General features: G+C 36.3%; 1 protein-coding gene across 2 annotated transcripts in view; it reads left to right on the top strand.

Moving 5' to 3' along the window:
• Positions 1-23,250, top strand: part of LOC126970626 (tyrosine-protein kinase Btk29A) — a 67,507-nt gene that overhangs the window by 9,340 nt on the left and 34,917 nt on the right. Inside the window, exons 3-5 of one of the 2 annotated variants that reach the window (XM_050816692.1) lie at positions 524-655; positions 1,502-1,595; positions 13,189-13,377. In XM_050816692.1, coding sequence (XP_050672649.1) covers positions 524-655; positions 1,502-1,595; positions 13,189-13,377 — 415 coding nt within the window. Of the gene's footprint in view, positions 1-523; positions 656-1,501; positions 1,596-13,188; positions 13,378-17,698; positions 17,843-23,250 lie in introns of those variants that run through there. The other variant, XM_050816693.1, reaches the window with a different exon arrangement.

The raw sequence follows: 23,250 nt of genomic DNA, 5'->3' as shown, positions 1-23,250 counted from the left end.
CGTACAGAAGAATTGTATAATTATAATATAAAGTAGAAGAATAACGAACATTACTGTATACATATAGGTATTAAACAAAAGAAGTAACATTTTATGATTTAACAAGCCAGAACAAGGTAACAAGTTTAGAATTACTGTACTAAGCTACTTAGAATATAAACTTAACAAAATAAGTTGTGTGTGTGCGTGTATGGAAGGGTGTGTGTAGTGTAAAGAATACTGCAAAAAACGTGCAAAGTACCTACCACCAGCATCACGTTGACGTCTGGCATTCCACAACCGCGCGTTTTGCAAGAAATTTCTTGTCTCGCACCAGCTGCGGTTTTCCTGAACCGATACGACTTAGGGACCTTCAAGAAAAGAGCATACTCCCACCTTAAAGGCCGGCAACGCATCTCTTGACACACCTGTTGTTGCGGATGTCCATGGGCGGTTGCCTTATCTCTCCCCATCCCGTGAGCCTCTATCCCGTTTGCCCCCTCTTATATAAAAATACTCTTTAATGAATGTTTTGAATGTCTAGAAACGTAAGGAGCGCGGGCGCATTTTCACGGACACAATACATACGGTGGAGCAGGCACAGCTGGGGGAGCTGAGCAAGCAGATACCCGACGCCGATAACGAAAAAACTCCCACATACAAGTATCCCTTCCAGGTAAATTAACGCTGCACTGAGGTGATCTTTTGGGTAAATTAATAACGTATTGAGTAGAAATTTAAATTCAAAACAACTTTGCACGGAAGTGGAAAAATAAATTTTTCAGCGAGAAGGTTTAGTAGTAGTTTTAAGGGATATGTTAAAGTTTTACCGAGCTAAAATTTCATCTGAATTAAACAATTTGTTATGTAACTCTCACTTCTAGGATTAATATACAAATAAAATTTTATGAATGATGCGGGACTCGAAGCCACGACCTCTCGCGTTCCGGGCGAGTGCTCTGCCAACTGAGCTAACCGTTGGAGTGACGTATCGTCATAAAATCTTGTATGCTTTGTTCAACTCTCAGGTTGTGGCTTCATCCACAGGATCTTTTTACTTTACAGTTGATAAACTGCTCAACCCCAATATTTGCATATTAGGAAATTGACATGAGATGTCATGTAAATAAACAAAGCATACAAGATTTTGTGACGATACGTCATACAATACGTCGTCGTCGGACGGTTAGCTCAGTTGGCAGAGCACTCGCACGGAAAGCGAGAAGTCGTGGGTTCGAGTCCCTTTCGTTCATAAAATTTTGTTTTCAATTTTTATTCATGTAAATTAGTTAAGGTATAGAGTTAAATATATAGGTTAATTAACTAACTTATTTAAATTTTTCGGTAAATTGAATTATTCCTTTTGTTTATTTTTTTATTTAATTTAACTTCTCTGCCAATATTACTCAGCCCATTCCATTCTTTTCTATATCTCTGGTTTACGTGGTGCAAAATTTTGATGTGCTGTGGGGTAACTTAGGTTTATTGATGATAGCATATAAGATAAGCAGATCGTGCGCAGGTTGGCTACACAGAGCAGAGCTCCGACTACACTTTGTACTTGGCAGCACGAGAGCACTCCGAGAGGTTGAACTGGATACACGATATACGGACAGGTATGTATTGTATTGTCATATTAAATACTGTGCTAATATCAACACTCCCTCCCTATGCCGTAAATTTAGAGACAAACGCGATTCGTGTGTCACTCGTAGATAACCGATGTATAAACAATTGCACTGTGGGCAGCAAATGTTAGATATAAGTATAATACTTCTTTTATTTCATCAAATAAGAAGGTAAAAAAGCTTTCGAATCTCTAGTGACGGTCTGCGCATGCGCCGCTCGGTCGCGTAATTCACTAAAGTTTTTGTATTATTGTATTGCCTTTGGTTGATATTCTTTAGTGTAACTTATTTGTGAATGATCTTTAGATTATAATTTGTATAGTTATTTCTTTTTAAGGGTTTCATCTAGTGTGTGTTTACTGTTTTTTTTTTCCACTTAACTTACTTTGTCCATATTTATATATAGACAAGAAAAATAATCGATATATAGATATTGTTCTATATTCTCGCGGCTCACATTTATAGTAATTAGAATATATTTTCTCTATAAGTGAATATTGTTCTGAGAAATAAAGTTCTTAAATCGTAAATCGAATCACCGGGTCGTCGCCACCAATGCAATACCAAGACCAATGAGTCCAGTGAGATAATTTACGTTTCATACGAAAAATTACCTTCCCGAGTGAATGAAGTGCACACTTCCCTTTGAAATATACTTAATCCTCCGAGAATACGATAAATTTAATTAAATTTATAGGAATTATCTTGTAGCTCGGATACAATAAGTCCGAGGAGTATCGCGATGTCCGTAGGGGACGGTCCTTCCTTCATAATATCATATTGTGATTAAAATAGTGCTTAGAAGCTTAATATAGTACGCTTCAGATTGTCCTCAATTTTTTCTAATTATTTTATCTAGTTATAAGTACTAAATATATGAAACATTTATTAATGCAAATTAAACCTTATTACCTTAATGTCCAGTTGATAAAGCTATCTTTTTTTTATGAAGATAAGGGACGAGACGAGTAGGACGTTCAGCTGATTGTAATTGATACGCCTTACCCTTTACAATGCAGTGCCGCTCTGAGCGGCTATAAAATTTATTGCGCTCGTCACCTTGAGACAAGTTAAGTCTCATTTGCCCAGTAATTTCACTAGCTACGGCGCCCTTCGGACCAAAACACAGTAATGTTTACACATTACTGCTTCACGGCAGAAATAGGCGCCGTTGTGGTACCCATAATCTAGCCGGCTTCCTGTGCAAAGGAGCCTCCCACTGGTAAATCTAACTACTACCTAAAAATAAGACGTTTTATGTTATTAATTTACGAACAATAAGAAAGTCACACTTTCTAGGACACTAGTGTGGTTTTCACCATTTTATAAGAGCGCTGGCGCGTCCGCACGTTGACTGTGGTTCAACCATATTAAACATTAATATCTGTGCCACACGTTTGTCTGTCACTCTATTTCTCTTGCCGTATTTAAAATTAATGCCGATACCTTTTTAAATAGAGGGGGCTTCTTCTTCTTCTTTAGCCGTTCTCAACCTCTAAGATGTAGGCCTACTTCATCTTATGCCATCTTTTCCGGTCTTGAGCTGTTTCCAGCTTGTGGCGAGAGAGAGAGAGAGGGAAATGGGCAAAAAGCTCACGTGATGAAAAGTGGTGAGGGAACCGCCCTTGGAAATCTGCAGGGGTCTAGAGATGCGTTGCCAGCCGTTAAGTTGCAGTATGCTCTAATTTTGATAGTCCATTAGTCGTATCGGCTCAGGGAAACTGCAGCCGGTTATTAACTCCACAGAGTAGCTGTGCGAGTCAAGAAATATTTCACAAAACGCGCGGTTGTAAAATGTCAGACATCAACATGATGCTAGTGGAATTTCGCACCGCATCGCATTTTTTGGAATTTTTGCCGTAATATTTTCGGTGGAATTAGGCTGCTGCTATAAACCCGAAATTTGATCGAATGTCTTCGATAAGTACGAGGTACGAAAAGCTATTTTCCACAAGCCAAGTGCGTGTGGTGTCGCACCAGAATAGCACCACTGAATCTCCTCCCGTGAGTGTCGTAAGTGGCGACTAAAGGATACAAGGAACGGAGGATGGGCAGCAGCGTCTTTCAAAAAGAGCACCACTATCTACTGCAATCGCCAATTAGCCTGCCGATTATGGAAAGCCCCCAAACATGACAGACACTGTAAGGTCCCGGCCCATGCCTAAGATAAAATTGTAAACCTTACGCAAGCCATAAGCTGCTATTGTATTCACGATAAGAATATAGGGCGTCAAATTGATAAGGGAAACCTGAAAACGTCTGTGATGTCTTAACTGGTATTCTTACAGCTTATAAATATGTATGTTTTTTATTGCTAATTGTTCTTAATTTAGTTCATGCTATTGCCATTAGACCTTGCAATTGTACAAGTATAAGTGAAGGTGTCTTTTACCGCATCTATCACGGGGAGTGTTTCGAAAAGCTGTTTTACCTGATTCCTGCAGCCGAATTCCACCTTCGCACGACACGCAACACATTAGGATATCATCTCCACCATCTGGATGTGTGGCGGTTTTCCACAGTGGGTTTTCAAGGAGCTTTCTTTCACGTACTACAAAGCTGTTGGATGAGCTTCCTTGTGCGGTGTTCCCGGGACGATGCGACATGGGTCCCTTCAAAAAAGCGCGCACACCTTAAAGACTGGCAACTTTCTTGTGATTCCTCTGGTGTTGCAAGAGAATGTGGGCGGCGATCACTTAACACTGTCCGCTCGTATGTCCTTCTTTACCATAAAAAAAAAGTGAAAACTTATGAAATTCAATAGCGTATATTATGAAATCAAAATTGCTGGGTTGTCGAAATTGCTTCTTTGAATAGAAATGACCATTTTCTTGCTGGGTTAAGTTGACTGGTGACGCGATGGCTAATTAGTTAACCGCGCCAAATGTCAAATGTAGATGCGAATGTTTTGTTAAATGGAGAGGTGGTAAAACCGGAGGAATCTGCTATATTTCTTGGTATTACTCTTGATCCCATATTGCAATGGGGCACCCAAGATACGTGCCGTGTCACAAAAGCAGGTTGAATAAGCAGCACGATCACTTTGTCCCGTTGTAAATACTAGCCATTTTTGTACGTTGCATATATAACACATGAGTGGTCAAGTGTATATTAAACTAAAGTCTAAAGTAACATCTGAAAAGGACTTGATCAAGAATAAAATTCATTGTGTCGAAAGTTAAAGTTTGTCAGTGGTTTATATTACCCCTACTTCATCATAGTTGATCGCAGATCGTGTTTTACTACAACTTACTGTAATACAGACTGCGCGGCACTACGGCTACATTCTAGAGAACGCTGGCTCGTTTCATCGTCGGAATTTATTAAAACATTACGCCGTGATGTCACATGAGTATATAAACAGTACAGAGACTAAGCTTCTTAAGAGCAGACAAATTACGTTGTTACCTATTTTAGGTAATTTTATTTATTATATGCAGACACTTTATCACATAATATTACATCATATTTTGGTCTCTACACTAGGCGTAGCCTGTCCTGTAGGTAACCAATTTACATTCTATGGTTAACAATATGAACCGAAAGTTCAAAAAGTGCACTTTGTATGTGTGTGTGTGTGTCATTTTGGTAGGGTTGTCACAAAAAGTTAAGATAAATTAAACAAAACATTTTTTATTAACTTTTTATTGGGTTTGATGATCGCTATTAAATAAACCAAGCTTTAAAATAGTTACAATATTTAATACAAAAATTTTCACTAATTTAAAATCTCCACATTAACATTATAAACATTTATATAAATAATATCTTACCGTCTTAACGTAAGGTTCAATTGACAAAGCTAACTAATAATATTATATTTATTTAAATTTTTGATATTAAAATATTTATGTTTTCTCGTACATACATTATACATGCATTCAGTATAGTAACAACCTTATTAATAATATGATAAGGATTTCGCCGCGTACGCAACAAGCGGCAGTGGACACTCACGCATGCCCTGGATCATTGTTGTAGTAGCGCAACCATTTCGCGTGGTTGTAAGGAGCTTTATCTCTGTACCATTTTATTAACTCTTGTGGTGATGTCGAAAAGATTCCATGTTTATTTATTTATTTATAGGACAACCAGTAGTTGTTACATTCTAATACGCTTAAAATATATCAAATATTAACAAATAATGAGTTGAATGTACAACAAATTAAGGTGTCACAACATGCACAGTCTCTGCTTCCGTGGCACCACAAAAACAATTATATAAAATAAAGCAAAAATTATAAAATCAAGATACGAATTTGAAAAGAAGAAAAAAAAGAAGAAGAAGAATATAAATCATATTTTGGCGCATATGTTCTCAGCAGACAAAGCAAGAATAGACGCTCGGCGAAAGGAATCTTTAAATTTTGTAAAACTCAATATTTTTTGTTCATGCGGTTTTGATAAACAGTTATCGTCTGTTAAATTTTATCCTCTACCACCGATTCGTTAAGTTGCTTATTTTGAGAAGAATCGCCAAGAAAACTCAACAACTGTTTTCCTTTTTAAAATCACATTAATAATAAGATACAAATTAATTTATTGTATATAATACAAAGAGCTTTATGTAAATTACTTACCAGTTAGTTTACTAGTGGGAGGCTCCTTTGTATAGGATGCCGGCTAGATTATTGCTACCACAACGGCGCCTATTTCTACCGTGAAGCAGTAATGTGTAAGCATTATTGTGTTTCGGTCTGAAGGGCGCCGTAACTAGAGAAATTACTGGGCAAATGAGACTTAACATCTAATGTTTCAAGGTGAATTTTTGGGTTTTTCAAGAATCCTGAGCGGCACTGCATTGTAATGGACAGTGCGTATCAATAACCATCAGCTGAATATCCTGCTCGTCTCGTCCCTTATTTTCATTAAAAAAACCCTTCAAAAGTTTTAATCATAAATCATTTACGAGGTTTGAATTTCATCAAACTGTAGACAGATAATAACTATGTGTTGACTCTACGATATTTCCTGTTGTTTTTATCTGTTTGGTCGGTTTTTATCGTCGATGCGCTTACAGGAACTGCGATGATTCATAGCGTCCACTAACCACTTGTTTAACATTCCACGCTGGTATTGAAGCCCCGTAAGCCGTGGCTGGCTATTAACATACCATATATACTAAATCATTCATATTATCGAAACATTAATATCGAGGTGGTTTAGACATGTGCGGTGTAATTACATAAACTTAATTTAAACATGGCTTAGACACTTGTTTGTTAGACAGTGACCTAACAATAACTACGTCTAAAATGGAGTTTATCTTTTTCTATTACAAAACACTGTTTAACTAAAACGTCGTTAAACACCATGAACTGAAGCGTGCAGGAGCAATTTAAAGGAACGGACGGAATTTTTGTCAGCTGTCCTCAATCTGTCATCATATATTCTAAATCATAAATATTTGGATCTATCCCTTAGACAAGCTACTCGTGTTTGAATATAAGCAATGTCTAAAGATTGTTGAACGCTAAAGAACAGAAAGATTTGTAATAGAACTTTTTAAAAACAAGTGTTTAACACGTGTTGAACATTTTTTGTAATACCTAACACAGCTAATGGGTAAAATATAAATAATAATAGATTAGTAAAATTTTTGAAATATCATTTCGAAACACCGGAATTTATTTAACCATCTTGTTGCATCATTGACAGACGTGTTACTTGAATATAACTTCGGCAGCCTTTTGGAAACTGGGGGTGTCTCTTAGACTTACGTCGTTACGCAAAGTCCAATTGAAAAAGCCACTCCAACTGTAGCATGAGAAGGCTTAGGCCTGGGAACCACGAAATGGAAGCGATTAGTGCAAGACTTAGACCCAATGGAATGTCTCGTGGTACCACTCGTCTCTATGTTAACCTATCGAGTAATCTATGCGCTCTAACTGCCGTTTTCAATAACGTATCACTAGTTACGGATACATTGCTGTCACCGTTCAATGACAATATCTTATCTATTCATAGTTATGTCCAATATAGTTATAGTCCAATGTAAGGCATTGGACTATAACTATTTGTCGATAGGTTATTGAAATGTAAGTAAGCATAAAAGGATAGATATGTCTACCTCTAGTAAGTTAAACTAGGGATAGATAGGTTATTGAAAACGGTCGTTAGGGTTCTATGCCCTTCGGTAAAACTGGATATTATTCCTCGTCTTGTGTCTGTCTATTCGAGCGTATGCCTGTGGTCCGAATGTTTATTTATAAATGGGTGAATCTCAGATTGCAATTAACGTAAGGGTTATGAGGATAAAACGTTTCGGTTTTAAGGGTTCATTAGCACCTCTCCCGCTGTTATAGCGGGCGAACGCCGCCTAGTCCACGAAATCTTGAATAATTTGTCAATAATTGTAGAAATTTCATTGCTTTCACAATAATTGATCAAATTAAAAAAATAAACGAATTCACGTACAAAAGATTGGCTGGAATTAGGTGAACCATTCGAAAAAATTGTAGTAATTTAAAGAGTACGTAATTGGCTTGAGCATCTATGCATAAATTACTTGATTTTTTATTTTTGGACTTTGTAAAACTTACAGATAAATTATGCACATATTGGGGTTTAGCAGGTTATCAACTGTAAAGTAGATTCTGTAGATGAAGCCACAACCTGAGAGTTGAACAAAGCGTACAAGATTTTATGACGATACGTCTCTCGAACGGTAAGCTCAGCTGGCAGAGCACTGGCACGGAATGCCAGAGGTCGTGGGTTCGAGTCCCGAATCGTTCATAAAATTTTGTTTTCAAATTTTATTTGTGAGTCAATAAACAAGTTCAACAAACTTATATCTATAATATCAGAGGCTAGAATTGAATTACCTTTTGCTATTATATTGAGAGATTTCTCCCCGATATTATAAATGTTGATGTCAATGATCTAACCTTTGTCTCGTTTGCTGAATATATTTTCCAAGTATGGAGCTATTGATGAATTTTTAGCAATAAAATCTTGGTAAAAATTAATGTCTTGGAAAATCACTGCATATTAAGCACATCTCAATTTGGCTATTATTACGTCACTATGACAATAATTATTACAGTGTAAAAACGGTTTTGTAAACATTTATGAACGATGCGGGACTCGAACCCGCGACCTCTCGTTCCGTGCGAGCGCTATTGCTCAACCCCAATATTTGCATATTAGGAAATGAACTTATAAATTATATATATAATTTATTATAATGTTGATATCGGATCAAGACCTTCAAACGATATTAGATATGTATTGTATTTACGTCGATTATTATTTTGATTCTACTTAATACTAGCAGACTTACAAATTAATTACACAAAACAGTTGTTGAGAACAAATTTAATCTATACTAATATTATAAAGCTGCAGTGTTTGTTTGTTTGTTTGAACGCGCTAATCTCTGGTATTACTGGTCCGATTTGAATGATTCTTTCAGTGTTGGGTAGTCCATTTATCGAGGAAGGCTATAGGCTATGTATTTTTTTTTTTTCAAAATTAGGGATCCGTAATAAAATTGCTATTTTGTAACACAAGGTGTAAAATCGAAAACCTATTTTTGCGTGCGCTGCAAAAACTATTGACAATAGAACAAAATGATGTACAGGCTATAATATAGGCAATATTTTATTACTTATAAAACTATCGCGTGAATTATACTTTATATGGCAAAACAACGTTTGCTGGGTCAGCTATCAAATATAAAATTCAATTCATAATATTTCAATTTAAATAATATTTAACAAAGATCGACAAAAATAATAACAAAATTCTAATGTTTTTATTTTATATTAATGAAATAGTGTATTTTAGGGCCGGCGACCACAGCGACTAGCTAGCTGTCAATGATAAATATTAATATGAATTATGAATAAAATTTGAAAAACAAAATTTTATGAACGATGCGGGATTCGAACCCACGAACGGTTAGCTCAGTTGGTTAGAGCACTGGCACGGAACGCCGGAGGTTGTGGGTTCGAATCCCGCATCGTTCATAAAATTTTCTTTTTCAAATTTTATTTGTGTTAATCCTAGAAGTGAGGGTTATCATTTTTAAAAAAAACCTAACATATCTTTATGAATTATGAAAAGTCTAAATATGTACATTTATATATAAACTAGCTGAACCAGCAAATGTTGTATTGTCATATAAAGTAATAAAAAAAATTCAATAATTAAATTTTTGGGGTATAAAATATAGATGACGACCGATTCTCAGACCTATCAAATACACTGGCCTTCAAAAGTATCACACTTTTAAAATTGGGATAACGTTTTAAGTTCACAAGATATACTTTCGAAATAAAAAGGACTCCAAAGAGAATTTAATTTTGTACATAAAAACTTTATAGTCGGTAACCTTCTTTTAAGAATTGGCTGAAAAAAAACTTCAAAAACAAAACCATTCTTTTTTCAAAGTGGACGTTTCCGAATTACAATTTTACCATTCACATTTTTCTTTCTGTTTATATTTTTTTTAAGATCGATGGGTCTTGTTTTAAAAATTTATGCTAAAAAGCATATAACATTTATTTATCATGCCTCTTTCAGTTGAAGAATGTGCTAGGGTCATGGCTTTTCTGGAACTAGGCATCAGTATGCGTCGCACTGCAAGAATGGTGGGTGTGACGGTACGAACGGTCCAGAAGGTAAAGCGAAGGTACGAAGAGACTGGACACCATCTGAGGAGACCTTGTAATGGCAGACCCAGGTGTACCAGTGCCCGAGAAGATCGTTATATTATTTCCACTGTGTTAAGAAATCGCCACCAAAATGCAGTTGAAGTCCAGCAACAGCTACTTCAGACCCGGAGGGACTACATTAGTGACAGTACAATGAGAAGAAGACTTGCTGAAGCAAATTTGAAACCCCGAAGACCAGCGAGTGGCCCAAAACTCGAGAGACAGCATCGAGTAACGAGACTGCGATACGCCCGTGAACACATGCAGTGGGATGAAGAAGAATGGTCAAGAATTTTGTTTGCAGATGAGTCTCGATTCTCCCTTTACACTTCTGATAGAAGGCGAAGTGTTTACAGGCGACCTGGTGAGCGATTCCTTCAAGCCTGCATCTCAGAAAGTGTCCAATACGGTGGAGGCAGTGTACATGTATGGGCTGGCATATCTTCAGAAGGTGGCACAGAGCTAGTAGCCATAGAAAATGGCACCCTCACTGGGCAAAGATATGCTCAAGAGATTCTCAATGAGTATGCAGGGCCGTATTTAGCAAATATGGGTGATGGATCGATGCTGATGCATGATAATGCACACGGCTCATATCGTACAAGAGTATATTCAGGAGGTCGGTATCAGCGTGATGGACGTGCTTGGCCATCAAGAAGTCCTGGTCTCAACCCGATTGAACACGCCTGGGATGAGTTTGGGAGGCTAGTCAGAAATCGCAGACCACCACCCTCAGGGCACTAAAGCAGGCCCTGGTAGAAGAATGGGAGAATATTCCCCAACATCGGCTACGAAACCTAGTGTTCAGTATGCCAAACCGGCTCGAAGCTGTAATCAGAGCTCGAGGAGGCAATACCAGTTATTAAAAATTAAATAACATGTAATACATTTTAGTTGAATTTTTTTACACTAAACTAAAAATGTCTATTTTCATTGTTTTATCTTTTTTAAGTTAAAAATGTTACTAATGTATAATTTGAGTTTCTAAGAATTAAAGCCTATAAAATTTGCAACAAAACGTTTTTAATCTTAAATCTCTACCTTCTATAGTTAAGAAAAAAAAATAATTTGAAAAGTGTGATACTTACTTTTGCAGGCCAGTGTATATCGTACTACAATAATTATTAAATTCGATTGCCATCTTGCAACTCTATTGCATATCTGGGGATGCTGGATGATATTATTAAAATCGCGATACAAAAATATGTGTTGATCGTTGATGGGTGAAAATTTGAAATTGTATGTATTTTTTAATGCTGAATCATAATACAATAAAAATAAAAAAATTTTTACAGAAAAAATATTTAGAGGTACCTTTAGGTTTACCCTTATCATAATGGAGGGTATGAAAAATTTTATATATAAAACTAGCCGATCCCGCCCGCTTCGATGTGTGAATTTTAAAAGAAAATAAATTAATAAAGGAACGTTGGAATTCTAAAAATAACCACCTAGGATAAATTTCGCATCGAATGGTGATAGTTTCATTTCGATGCGATCAGTGGTTTAGGCGTGATAGAGCCTCAAACAAAGATCATTATATATATAATTAGATAGATAAACTACATTTATATATATATATATATACGTTAATTATTATAATAAGAATATTATATATTATAATAAGAATATTATATATAAGAATTAATATATATAAATAATTAGATAGATAGATAAACTACTTAGCAGTACTAATTTACCCCATTTTCGATAAAAACAAAAGAACTAAGCGGACTGATTAGGGTTCCGTACCCAAGGGGTAACCAACAAGACCCCTATTACTAAAACTGCTTAAAACTCCCGTCCGTCTCCCCGCGGGACCGTTTCGATAGAGTGTTTGTATTATTATTGTCGCTATAACGACAAAAATATAAACAATAATGGCGTATTCCAGAATTAAAATATGAGTGTATCGTAAAAAATGAGTGAACCACAAAATACAGCTAACACTTTATTTTGAGCAATGCACGCACACTGATACGAAGTGTCGAACAAATTGCGAGTGTAAGACGTAGCTTGTCTCGCACACTAAAGTATTAAACCTGGCCTGTTTTTATCGGTTGTCTAACAGCAAGAGACTCTATCTAGATGTATAAATTATGTAAGGCACGATGTCTCTTTTACTAAACTATAAAGTTTTAAATTTTTATAAAAACCCTGCAATCGGCCGTTTGTATTTCGCCGTTTATTCTTATAGCGGCAAAGAAGATATTAATACTACGTAATAAGCGGCGGGACTGCCTGAGTATAAATTGAAATTTAGTTTAGTATGAAACGTGCAATCATTTAATATAAGTTTGAAATAGTAATAATTACAGTATCGCGATTTGCCAAGAAGTACAATCCGGTGAAGTTTGAAAGCGAACAGTTGCTTAAAACGTAGTGGATTTCGGCTGTCTCCTTTTTTTTACAAGACTAGCTGACCTCGCAAACCTTGTTTTGCCATATAATAGCCGTCATCTGTCAATCTATCAATGACTGCACGTTGCATACAATCGAGTGAATCGCTTTTTTCTTAGTGAGTTTCGCTAGCATGTATAGCGGCTTTAATACTACTACAAACATATTACTTCAGTAAAATGTTTGTAGCCCCCTAACACTTCTCAGTTCCCTGCGAGATCGAATCAGAAATGAGAAGATCCGTAGGAGAACCAAAAGTTACCGACATAGCACAAATGATTGCGAAACTGAAGTGGCAGTGGGCAGGGCACATAGTTCGACGGACAGATGGCCGTTGGGGCAGTAAAGTCCTCAAATCGCGACCACGTAACGTAAGACGCAGTGTTGGCAGGCCCCCCACAAGATGGACCGACGATCTGGTCAAGAGAAAGAAATCTTTTGGGGAGGCCTTTGTCCAGCAGAGGACGTCTTCTGGCTCATGATGATGATCACTTGTCAAGTGTCTGTGAATGGTCTGTACGCAGTGTGCGTGTCGAGTGTGGTCGCCCGCCGCGCGCGCTACCACCCGGGTGTGTGGTCTGCGCGCCGCTGGGCCTGCTGCGACGCCGAGCGCCGCTCCGGCCCGGGCTGCGCGCTCACCGCCGTGTGGCCGCTGCCGGAGCCCGACCTGCAGCTCCTCCTGCGAGACCATAGCCCTGCACCCGCCGTCACACGTACGTACTCCGCTGCTGAACACTATTGTATTACTTTATTTTATACACTCACGCCTGTCTATCTCCAAAGGGGTAGATTGAGGTTTCATCATCATAAGGGTCTTAATCCAATATCAGCTGAAGGGACAAGTGGGAGGTTCCTTTACACAGGATGCCGGCTACTATTTCTGCCGTGAAGCAGTAATTTGTAAGCATTATTGTGTTGTGGTCTGAACTCTGAAGGGTGCCGTAGCTAGTGAAATTACTGGGCAAACGGAACACATTAATGCTTGACGATCTAGCCGGCATCTGGTGCAAAGAAGCTTCCCACTGGTATAATCTATTAGAATCAAAATAAAGTTTACGAATAATCTCTTATGTAAAAAATATCTTTTATGGAATATAATATTATCCATATAAATTAAATTTGTAATCAAAATTTGTTAACCTCTCAGGTTCAGTCCGAGCGCTCTTACCAACTGAGCCGACTGTTCGAGTGACGCATGGTTCGTAAATTTTGTTATGTCATGTTCAACTCTCAGGTTGTGGCTTCATTTACAGGATCTACTTTACAGTTGACAACCTGCCCAATCCCAATGATTACATATTAATAAATTGAACTGAGATGTCGCTCTTACAAATTTAAACAATTTGCTATTTTTAAATTTAATTTGTGTAATTTGTTATTTTCAAAGTGATAACCCTTACTTTAATTTGTATAATAAATCTCAGAAGTGAGGAATATCACTTTATTAAAACAACAATCTGTTTAGATATTTTCTATAGTTATTCAATATACTATTAACAAAATATTTATAATTTACTTTGCTAACGATTTTTGTATGATTTTTGAATATCCTACTATGTATTAAAAAGTAATAGAGTATTCTTAGCATACTATGTTATTAAAAAAATATACTTATTAATATATGTAACTCAAATGCAAATATTTTAAAATCCCATCGAATCTACTGTTCTTTCGCAAAGATTTGCTTCGGACCTAAGATAACTTATACGTCTCTAGATAGAGTCTCTTACTGTTAGACAACTGACAGTACGGCTTTCGCCATGGTTGGTCGGCAGGTGATCTTCTGGTATATCTAACACATAGATGAGCGGCGGCTATTGAAAGCAATGGGGAAGGCCTGGCAGTTAGTCTGGATATAGCGAAGGCCTTGATCGTGTATGGCACAAGGCGCTCCTCTCAAAACTTCCATCGTTTGGGCTTCCCGAGAGCTTATGCAAGTGGACCTCCAGCTTTCTCACTGGGCGCAGCATACAGGTCGTTGTGGACGGTTATTGCTCGAACCCGAAGCCCGTGAACGCTGGAGTGCCCCAAGGCCGTGTGCTGTCTCCCACGCTGTTTCTTCTGCATATCAATGATATGTTGGACACCTCCAATATACATTGCTATGCAGACGACAGCACTGGTGATGCCGTATATACGGGCCATGCAGGTCTCTCTCGGGAAATCGTCGACCAGTGCTGGGAGAAACTTGTGTCTTGTATCGAGTCTTCTCTCCAGAAGGTCGCGGAATGGGGTAAAGTGAACCTTGTTCAATTTAAGCCCCAGAAGACTCAAGTTTTACTCACTCAGCGCGTTTACCACTAAAAAAACCCCATTTGCCGTATCATTACTCTTCGACAACTCTTCCCTTAAAGCCTCGCCTTGTATCGGAATAATGGGTCTCGAAATCTCGAGCGATTGCTAAGTCCGTGGCCATCTGGAGGGCAAAACCAAATTTGCTTCGAAGAAGCTGGGCGTCATTAATAGAGCACGACAATACTTCAAGCCGGCCCACATTCTAGCGCTCTACAAAGCGCAGGTTCGGCCACACATGGAGTATTATCTCTGGTCTGGCGTACCCCAGTATAAACTCGACTCATTTGACCGCGTGCAACGGTAGAGCAGGCCAAATCGTCGAGGCCCCAGTGCTCTGTGATCGGCTGGATCACTTGGCGTTGCGTAGAGATGTCGCTTCAGTGTGTGTCTTCTACCGAATTTATCACGGGGAGTGTTCCGAAGAGCTGTTTAACCTGATATAAACTAGTAAACTTAATCTGTTTTCTAAAAAAATTGTTAAATAAAATGTGCTAATTCGGACGATGGATTCAGTATTAAGGCTTATCAACGCTTTTCATGCTGATTATGATAGCCGTCTACTACCCGGTTATATTATACTGGACCTGACGTCGATGGCGACACATCGATGACGTCACGTCGTCGCTTTGTTACGGTGTGCAAAACAAGCATCACTAGGATATTATTATTAATAAATAAACAACCATTTATATTTTCTATATTATTGATTGATGTAAACATGTGTTGTGATGGTGATTATTATTAATATGATGATGAAAAAATCTGAGTTAAGTACAAAAACTATTATAGCGACATAGAACAAAAGAAACTACAGAGGTATTAACAGCAAAAATCAAACCGTTACAATGTTAACTTCAAAAACAAAGCAGTGATAGCACGTAAATATCACGACATGTAACGCTAATGATACTGCAAACCGTACTGACGCAACAGGACGAGCGCAAGGGGTGAAAGGGGTACGGGAGGGGTCTTCACGTACACCTTACAATTCACAAGTTATCGTAAAATAAAAACACTAGAACGCGGCCCGGCGCGTCTCATGAGTCGAAAGCCGGGACTCGCTCGGAAGTCGGAACCACCCACCGCGTCGTCGGCTGTCTATTCTCTATACAAATCTATTGCCTCTGTCTGTACTCTGTAATTACAATTTTTTGGCATAAATTTTGAAATTTTCGTCTTATTGTCGTTCTGTATGTACTTTGATAACTGAACACAAGTAAGACGTGTTTTATCATTTATAAATTATAACATGCTGAGATAGATTTAACGACGCTGATAATGTAGCGGGTACAAGCTAGTCAACAATATATCGAAAGAAAACAATTACTTATGTTAAATGTAATATATTTTTTTGGCTGAATACAAATATTTGGTGTCACCAAATAGTCTCTAGGCATTATCTTATTCTCATTGATATACAAAATTTCTAGGCACCACGTAAAAAAAACAGTTTTTAATTATTTCGGCCACTATATTATTATATTCATAAGTAAATATAAAAGTAAACAAAAGTTGTATGATAACCTCCATTATGTATTTTCACACGTTTCGTAATATTAAGCTCGTTTATAAGGCTAACAAAATATCAAGATTATCGCTGGTGACGCAAAACGTTGCACTGCTTTTTCGCGTCTACCGTGTACGAGAGTGAAAGGGAGAGCTTACGACTCACAGGCAATGCGCCTGCGCATCGTACAGTGAATGTAGGCCGTATGCGACCACGTTTCATGCCCTCACTCCACACCAATATGCTTAATGTAAACCTCCGTTCACATTATAAAAAAATATATTCTCTCATTAACGCGAGTCTACACATTTAAATAATAAATAAATAAAAGTTGTATTTTTATTATTACTATATGGCGTTAACCCGTCGTTTTATTTATATTTTAAGATAGTATTTGTCATAGTTGTCATTATCAAGTTAAGCGCCTTTTATTCATTGCCTCGGAGGTGATATTTCCTGAAACGTCGGGTTAACTAAATTAATAATAAAAATGTAACTTTTACGCAAAAATCTAATGTAAAAACACTTATATTATTATGTTTAATTTTTAGTTGTTATGAATATTTAATATTTCTAACTAAAATGTGACAAAATAAACCTTTTTATGAAATCTAAAATACCAACTTCAATCATATTATATACCTACTTTGCAATTTAAGTACATACCGATCTCACATTCATCCATATTTTGTTTATTATTACATGGGTGTAGAAAGCTTTTAAAATTGTTGTATATAAAAAGTCCTAGGATTGTTTATTGTCCATTGATAGAGAATATCAAATATATTTTTAATAAATTACTTTATTTCAATCAATAATAATTTTTTAAAAGTGTTTAAAAATTATGAGAATTGCAAGTATTATTTGTTTTGTTAATTATTAACTTTATTGCAAGTATTATTGTATTGTATTTAAAAAGGGCCGATTTGGTAACTTGTTGTTATCAGTTATGACGTCATAGTTGATGGACAACAAGCGCACACTTTCGAGTACTTTTATCAAGGGTATCAATTTTTTTATTATTATATATAACGATGTAAACTATGTAATAAAAATAATATATAAAAATAATATTAAAAATGATTCCAACAAAGTTATTGTGTAGTGTACAATGTGCACTTAGCTTTATACCTTCGATACGGTACATTGACACGGCTATGACGTTGGCTGAACCGCAAGTCGCGCTGCGCGAACGTTACACCGGTGCTCGGATCCGCAGTTGTGATTGTCGAACGCGCAGTGCGGACGTGCGTTACGTGTGTGCGTTACGTTACGTGTTATGTTACAAACTAAGTCGGGAGAAGAGCCAATGGTTACTAAGAAGAAATCCAAAATACCATGTCTTTCGTTGTCATCGTTCCTGCCAGCCATAGAGGGTACGGTACCATTTTGGATGACCTTTTTTTTGTGGCCTCGCAGTCACCGGTTGCGTTCACTCGTTTCGCTGCAATCACTTTCTTGACTTAAGTTGTACTTAACATGACATTTTATTTTATTACTGCGATTTGGATTTGAAGTGATATTAATGCGTTGTCATGCAAATTTTTTTAATTATTGTTTCCTGATACCACTATTATTGGTGGCGATATTATGGCTTGAGTTGTGGGTGTTGATTAGTATAATTGTTGGTTTTTGTATAATTTTGTGTTAAGTTAACTAGTTATGGGTGTATGGTTACTTGTTAAATGTGCCTAATTTGGTAATGTTAAATATTGTACTAGGTACAAACTTTACCGTTTTGTAAACTGGTGGAAGTCTTTTAAGGTCATTTCACAATGATTATTATTGTCACCGTTACGGCAATTGATAAAATTCAACAATTTCCGGACTCTAATTATTGTCATTATAAATACTTAATAATGTATTTCAAAACGAACAATTAGTGTGATAGAGCCGAAATAAGACAGTGAGGGTTCCGTGCAAAATCCAAATAATATAACCAATGTGTCTCACAGATTTTTATATTATGAAAGCTTTACTTATGTCAATGTTAGTGCACAATAATCGTTCATTACCTGTAAAATATTGACCTATAATTTACACCTCTTCCCGATTCGATCCCGAATTCGGAATCGATCACGGAAAGTATCACTTTGTTGTTTCTCATATCTATATTATTATAGTCTACTAGCTGACCCAGCAAACGTTGTATTGCCGATATTAAAATCGCGATACAAAAGTAACTGTTGATCGTAGATGGGTGAAAATTTGAAGTTGTATGTATTTTTTAATGCTGACTCATAATCAAACAAATTTCAAAAAATTAAAAAAAAATCGTGTGGACCACCCTTAACATTTAGGGGGATGAAAAATGGATGTTGTCCGATTCTCAGACCTACCCAATAATGAGAATCGGTCAAGCCGTTTCGCAGGAGTTCAATGTTTAACACCATGACACGAGAATTTTATATATTAGATGTAAAATATTAACCTATAATTTACACCTCTTCCCGATTCGATCCCGAATTTGAATTCGGAATCCATCACGGAAAGTATCACTTTGTTTCTCATATCTATATTATAATAATAATAATATTGACACACTTTTTTCACAAATTATCTTGCCCCAAGTTAAGCATATATAGCCTGTGTAATGGGTTACAAGACAATGATATAATTAATACAATATACTTAAACATACATAAATTCATATAAACATACATAAATACATTTAAACATCCATGACTCGGAAACAAACATCCATATTCATCATATAAATGTTTGCACCTACCGGGATTCGAACCCGATTATAGTCTATCAAAACTATTTGTGGAATATAATAACGTCTTAGACACACTAGATTATCTCCCTATTTAAATTATATTATTTAATTAATATAAAAGAATAAAATAGCGCAATTAACTACTATTTTATAAAAATTAATATAATATGTAATTATTATATAATAATAATAAGTTCTTTATTTCGAGAGTTGTTGACGATTGTGGGCTGCGGTGATCACTAAAGATCAGGTGGCACATATTCCTATCGTTTGTCCTCCTCTTCGATAAAAAATATATAATATAACCTAGTGTCATCCCTGTCCTCTAGGCTAATGGGCCCTGGTTTCGGTTCTCCGAAAAATCATTTATTCTGCACCTTAAACAGATGTGATCAGCGCTGGTCTTCCGGAGAACCCCATATGGTCTACCTTACTGCCATACTACATACATGTTATACTAATATGAAGGGTAACCATACTAAAATAATAATATCATAAAAAAATAAATAAAAACAAAAAAAATAATACATAAAATTTTGTAACCTGACCTAATTCAACAGGTTAGTAACATAGAACAATATTTTTTTTTTATCTTAAATTTAATAAGAATAAATGCTGATATAAATTTTTGTTTCCGGTCATGTATGTTTATATTTATGTTTGAGGTTGTGTTTTGTATTGATATATCGTTGTTTTGGCACGGATACAAGCTATGCCCAGTTTGGGGCTCAATATTTTATGTTATAAAGTTTCGATTATTCTTGTTATCTAAAGCTTACTCTATTCATAGTGTTTCTCGTTGCGCTACAGAAACGTGCCTAATCTATTGAAGGTAGTGTTTGATTATTGGTTAAGGTTGATAAAGTTTTGTGTTAAGAAATGTATTACAAAATCCAAAAGAATTGTTAATAAACGTTTGTGTGATACAGGTTACTATAACATAAGTGATTTTATTTATGACACCACAGACTGGGAACGGAGCGAACACCCTTAGACTATTGAATCATACATTTTATTGTACGATAGTACATAATATATTGTGTACTGATTGAATAAAAGTCCGCTGTGTTTCTTGCGTCTCTTCTTCTCAAGTCTGAGGCATACTATTTCGAATGGGTGGTAGTTTTTTGACGTTCCGTAAGTGATTTTAAATCCTATTTTGAAAAATATTTGAATTTGTCATCAGTCAAACTAACTCTAATAAATTTCATCATATATTCAGACAGACAGAATTTGATAAGAATTGTTCCCTTTTTTGAGTTTGTGCCGTAAAAGACGCCTTTTGAAGCTACCCATGTCACAGGTAACAGGTTCAGGTAACTTCATCGAAACATTTATAAATTTCGCAAGATATCTTCTCACCCAGTCACTATTTTTCTTTCTTTCTACAATTTCTTAGACTTAAGCCGGGTTAAAGTGCTTTCGCTAGATTATAATAAACGCCTAGATCATTAATACGTCTAGATAGAAAATGACAGTTGTGAAAACGTCGAAAAAAATTATGTTAAGAATTAACCTCTAATTTGAGCGATTCACGCACACTAATACAAAATGTCATACAAATCGCGAGTGTAAGATGTAGCTTTGTCACGCACACTAAAATATTAAATCTGGCCTGTTTTTTTCGATTGTCTAGCAGCAAGGGACTATCTAGACGTATAAAGTATGTATTGTATTCATATTTCGAATTTTAAGTTCATGGAAAATTTGGATGATAAAAGAAGGGAGAAAGATGATTAACATTTTCTTATAAATTAATATCTTTTACCCGCCACTTCGTCCACGTTGAAGTATTTACTTTGGGCATTTTTTTTAAGATACTTTTCAAATAATACTCATACAAACTGCTCTTTCCGCGGATATCCCTTTTTATTGTGGAGAGTCTCTTTAATAGTATTGCCCTGTGAACTTTAATCTCCTATTTCATCCCCATGTAGGTCAAAGTTTCAAAAAGGCTCGAACAAATATTTATAAATTATTTCTTATCGGGTGCCTAAATCCAAAGTTTCATGGTTTTATCTTCGTTAATGACGAATTTCCATACATTATTTTTTTGCAATAAAAGGTAGCCATGTCCTTTTTCAAGCTCTAGTCTATCTCTGTATTAAATTTAATTAAAATCGGTTCGGTAGTTTATATAGTTACATTCATATTTAGAATATTACTAGCTGACCCGACAGACGTTGTTCTGTAGATAATAAAAAAAAAAACTGTTTTATAGGAATTTGCCAATAATTTTTCATAGCATCAAGAATTATTTCGTAACATGTGCTCCTTGTTGTTATAGGTACTGAAATTGTTTAACAGCAGAACTGTCAAACCGTGCATCAATAAATTCTCTCATAGAAACCTTGTCCGTACAAAACAAATATTGGAAATAAAAATAATTATGGGTCCCGAATTGCAATAAAAACAATCCTATCTCTCAAGTTGAACTAAACTGCACTCCATGAAGTAATTCCCATTTGAATCCGTTCATTAGTTTAAGCGTCCATCGCGGACAAACTACGTGTCACGTAACTTATATATATTAAGATTATAAGATATTAAGATTAGTAAGTATTACATTTCAAAAAAATAAATTAGGACAATAACGAAAAAGTTTTATTTATAATGTTATTAGGTGCAGTCGCGCAATCTAATCCTAAAGAGCATAATAAAAAAGTAAACCTAGTAACTTACATTAGTAATACGTTAGCCTTAACTTTTACTTGGAACTCATTTGACGCCTACACATTAAGAAGCCTTAGTTAATTAATGATTGTTGAAAATCACTTTTTCCGGTCGTCTCGATGATTCACGAGTACGTATTACTGGGTCAAATGAACGCAAAGACAAATTCTCGTTACTAAACGGTTTGGTGTGCTTTTTATGAGAAATGGTGACGCAACGAGCCAGACGTTCTCCGTAAGTGATATACCCTGCCCGTCACTATGCAGTGCCGCTCAGGATTCTTGATTGGTCCCAAAGTTCGGAGCGAGATCGCGGTTGTCACTTTTGACATAATAAAATAAAATAAGCCCTCTTGGCTGTTCACAAATGTTATAAATGATACCTAACTAAATATTTTTTTTATGGAATAGGAGGACAAACGAGCGTACGGGTCACCTGGTGTTAAGTGATCACCGCCGCCCACATTCTCTTGCAACACCAGAGGAATCACAAGAGCGTTGCCGGCCTTTAAGGAAGGTGTACGCATTTTTTTTGAAGGTACCCATGTCGTATCGTCCCGGAAACACCGCACAAGAAAGCTCATTCCACAGCTTTAAGATATAAGCTTAAATCTAAATTATCTGTTATATGTTATATTATAAACAGCCTGTCTTTCGACCAAGGCCTCCTCTAAAGATTACCACGCGACTCTTTTTGCTTCATCTTACCAGGGTTTAGTTTGTCGCTGTTTTCTTCTACTACCATCTCTTGGACATCAGTCCGTTATTATTTTAATCAATTTTTTCTTAACATGTGTCCTATCCATCGCCATTTCAGTGTACTTTTGAGATATAAGATGTTAAATCTCATTAACTCTGTAATTTCACTACCTACTCTTCTGGCTCCCTTCAAACCAAAGTAGAATTATGCTTGCACATGTCTGCTTCACGACAGAAACGACGCCAAATGGTCAAAGTATTAAATAATAAATAAATAACGTCTATGATCGTTTCTCTGGAGGAACCACAAACCTTGGCCTGACTTATACGCAAAATGTGCTCTCACTTTTGCTATCTCGTGAACTAACCAAATTATCTTGTATTAAAAAAATATATAGCCGTGCTGCGAAACACGGTGCCCACTGAAAATCAGTGTCGAGCCTCAGACGTATATTGAGTGGGCCTCCGAATGGCAACACTAAAGTGATTCCACCGCTCCTCAATGTTCTAATTTTTCTTTTTAAATTCCACTAGGTCTGTATTAATTATTCTTTATTGTTATTACACACTAGCTGACTGATCTTGTTCTGTATATAATAAACTAGCTGAGCCGGCAAACGTTGTTTTGCCATATAAAGTATAATTCACGCGATAGTTTTATAAGTAATAAAATATTGCCTATATTATAGCC

Source organism: Leptidea sinapis, chromosome 21 (assembly GCF_905404315.1).
Source record: "Leptidea sinapis chromosome 21, ilLepSina1.1, whole genome shotgun sequence".
Classification (NCBI taxonomy): Eukaryota; Metazoa; Arthropoda; class Insecta; order Lepidoptera; family Pieridae; genus Leptidea; species Leptidea sinapis.
This window is presented reverse-complemented; position numbering and strand designations above follow the sequence as displayed.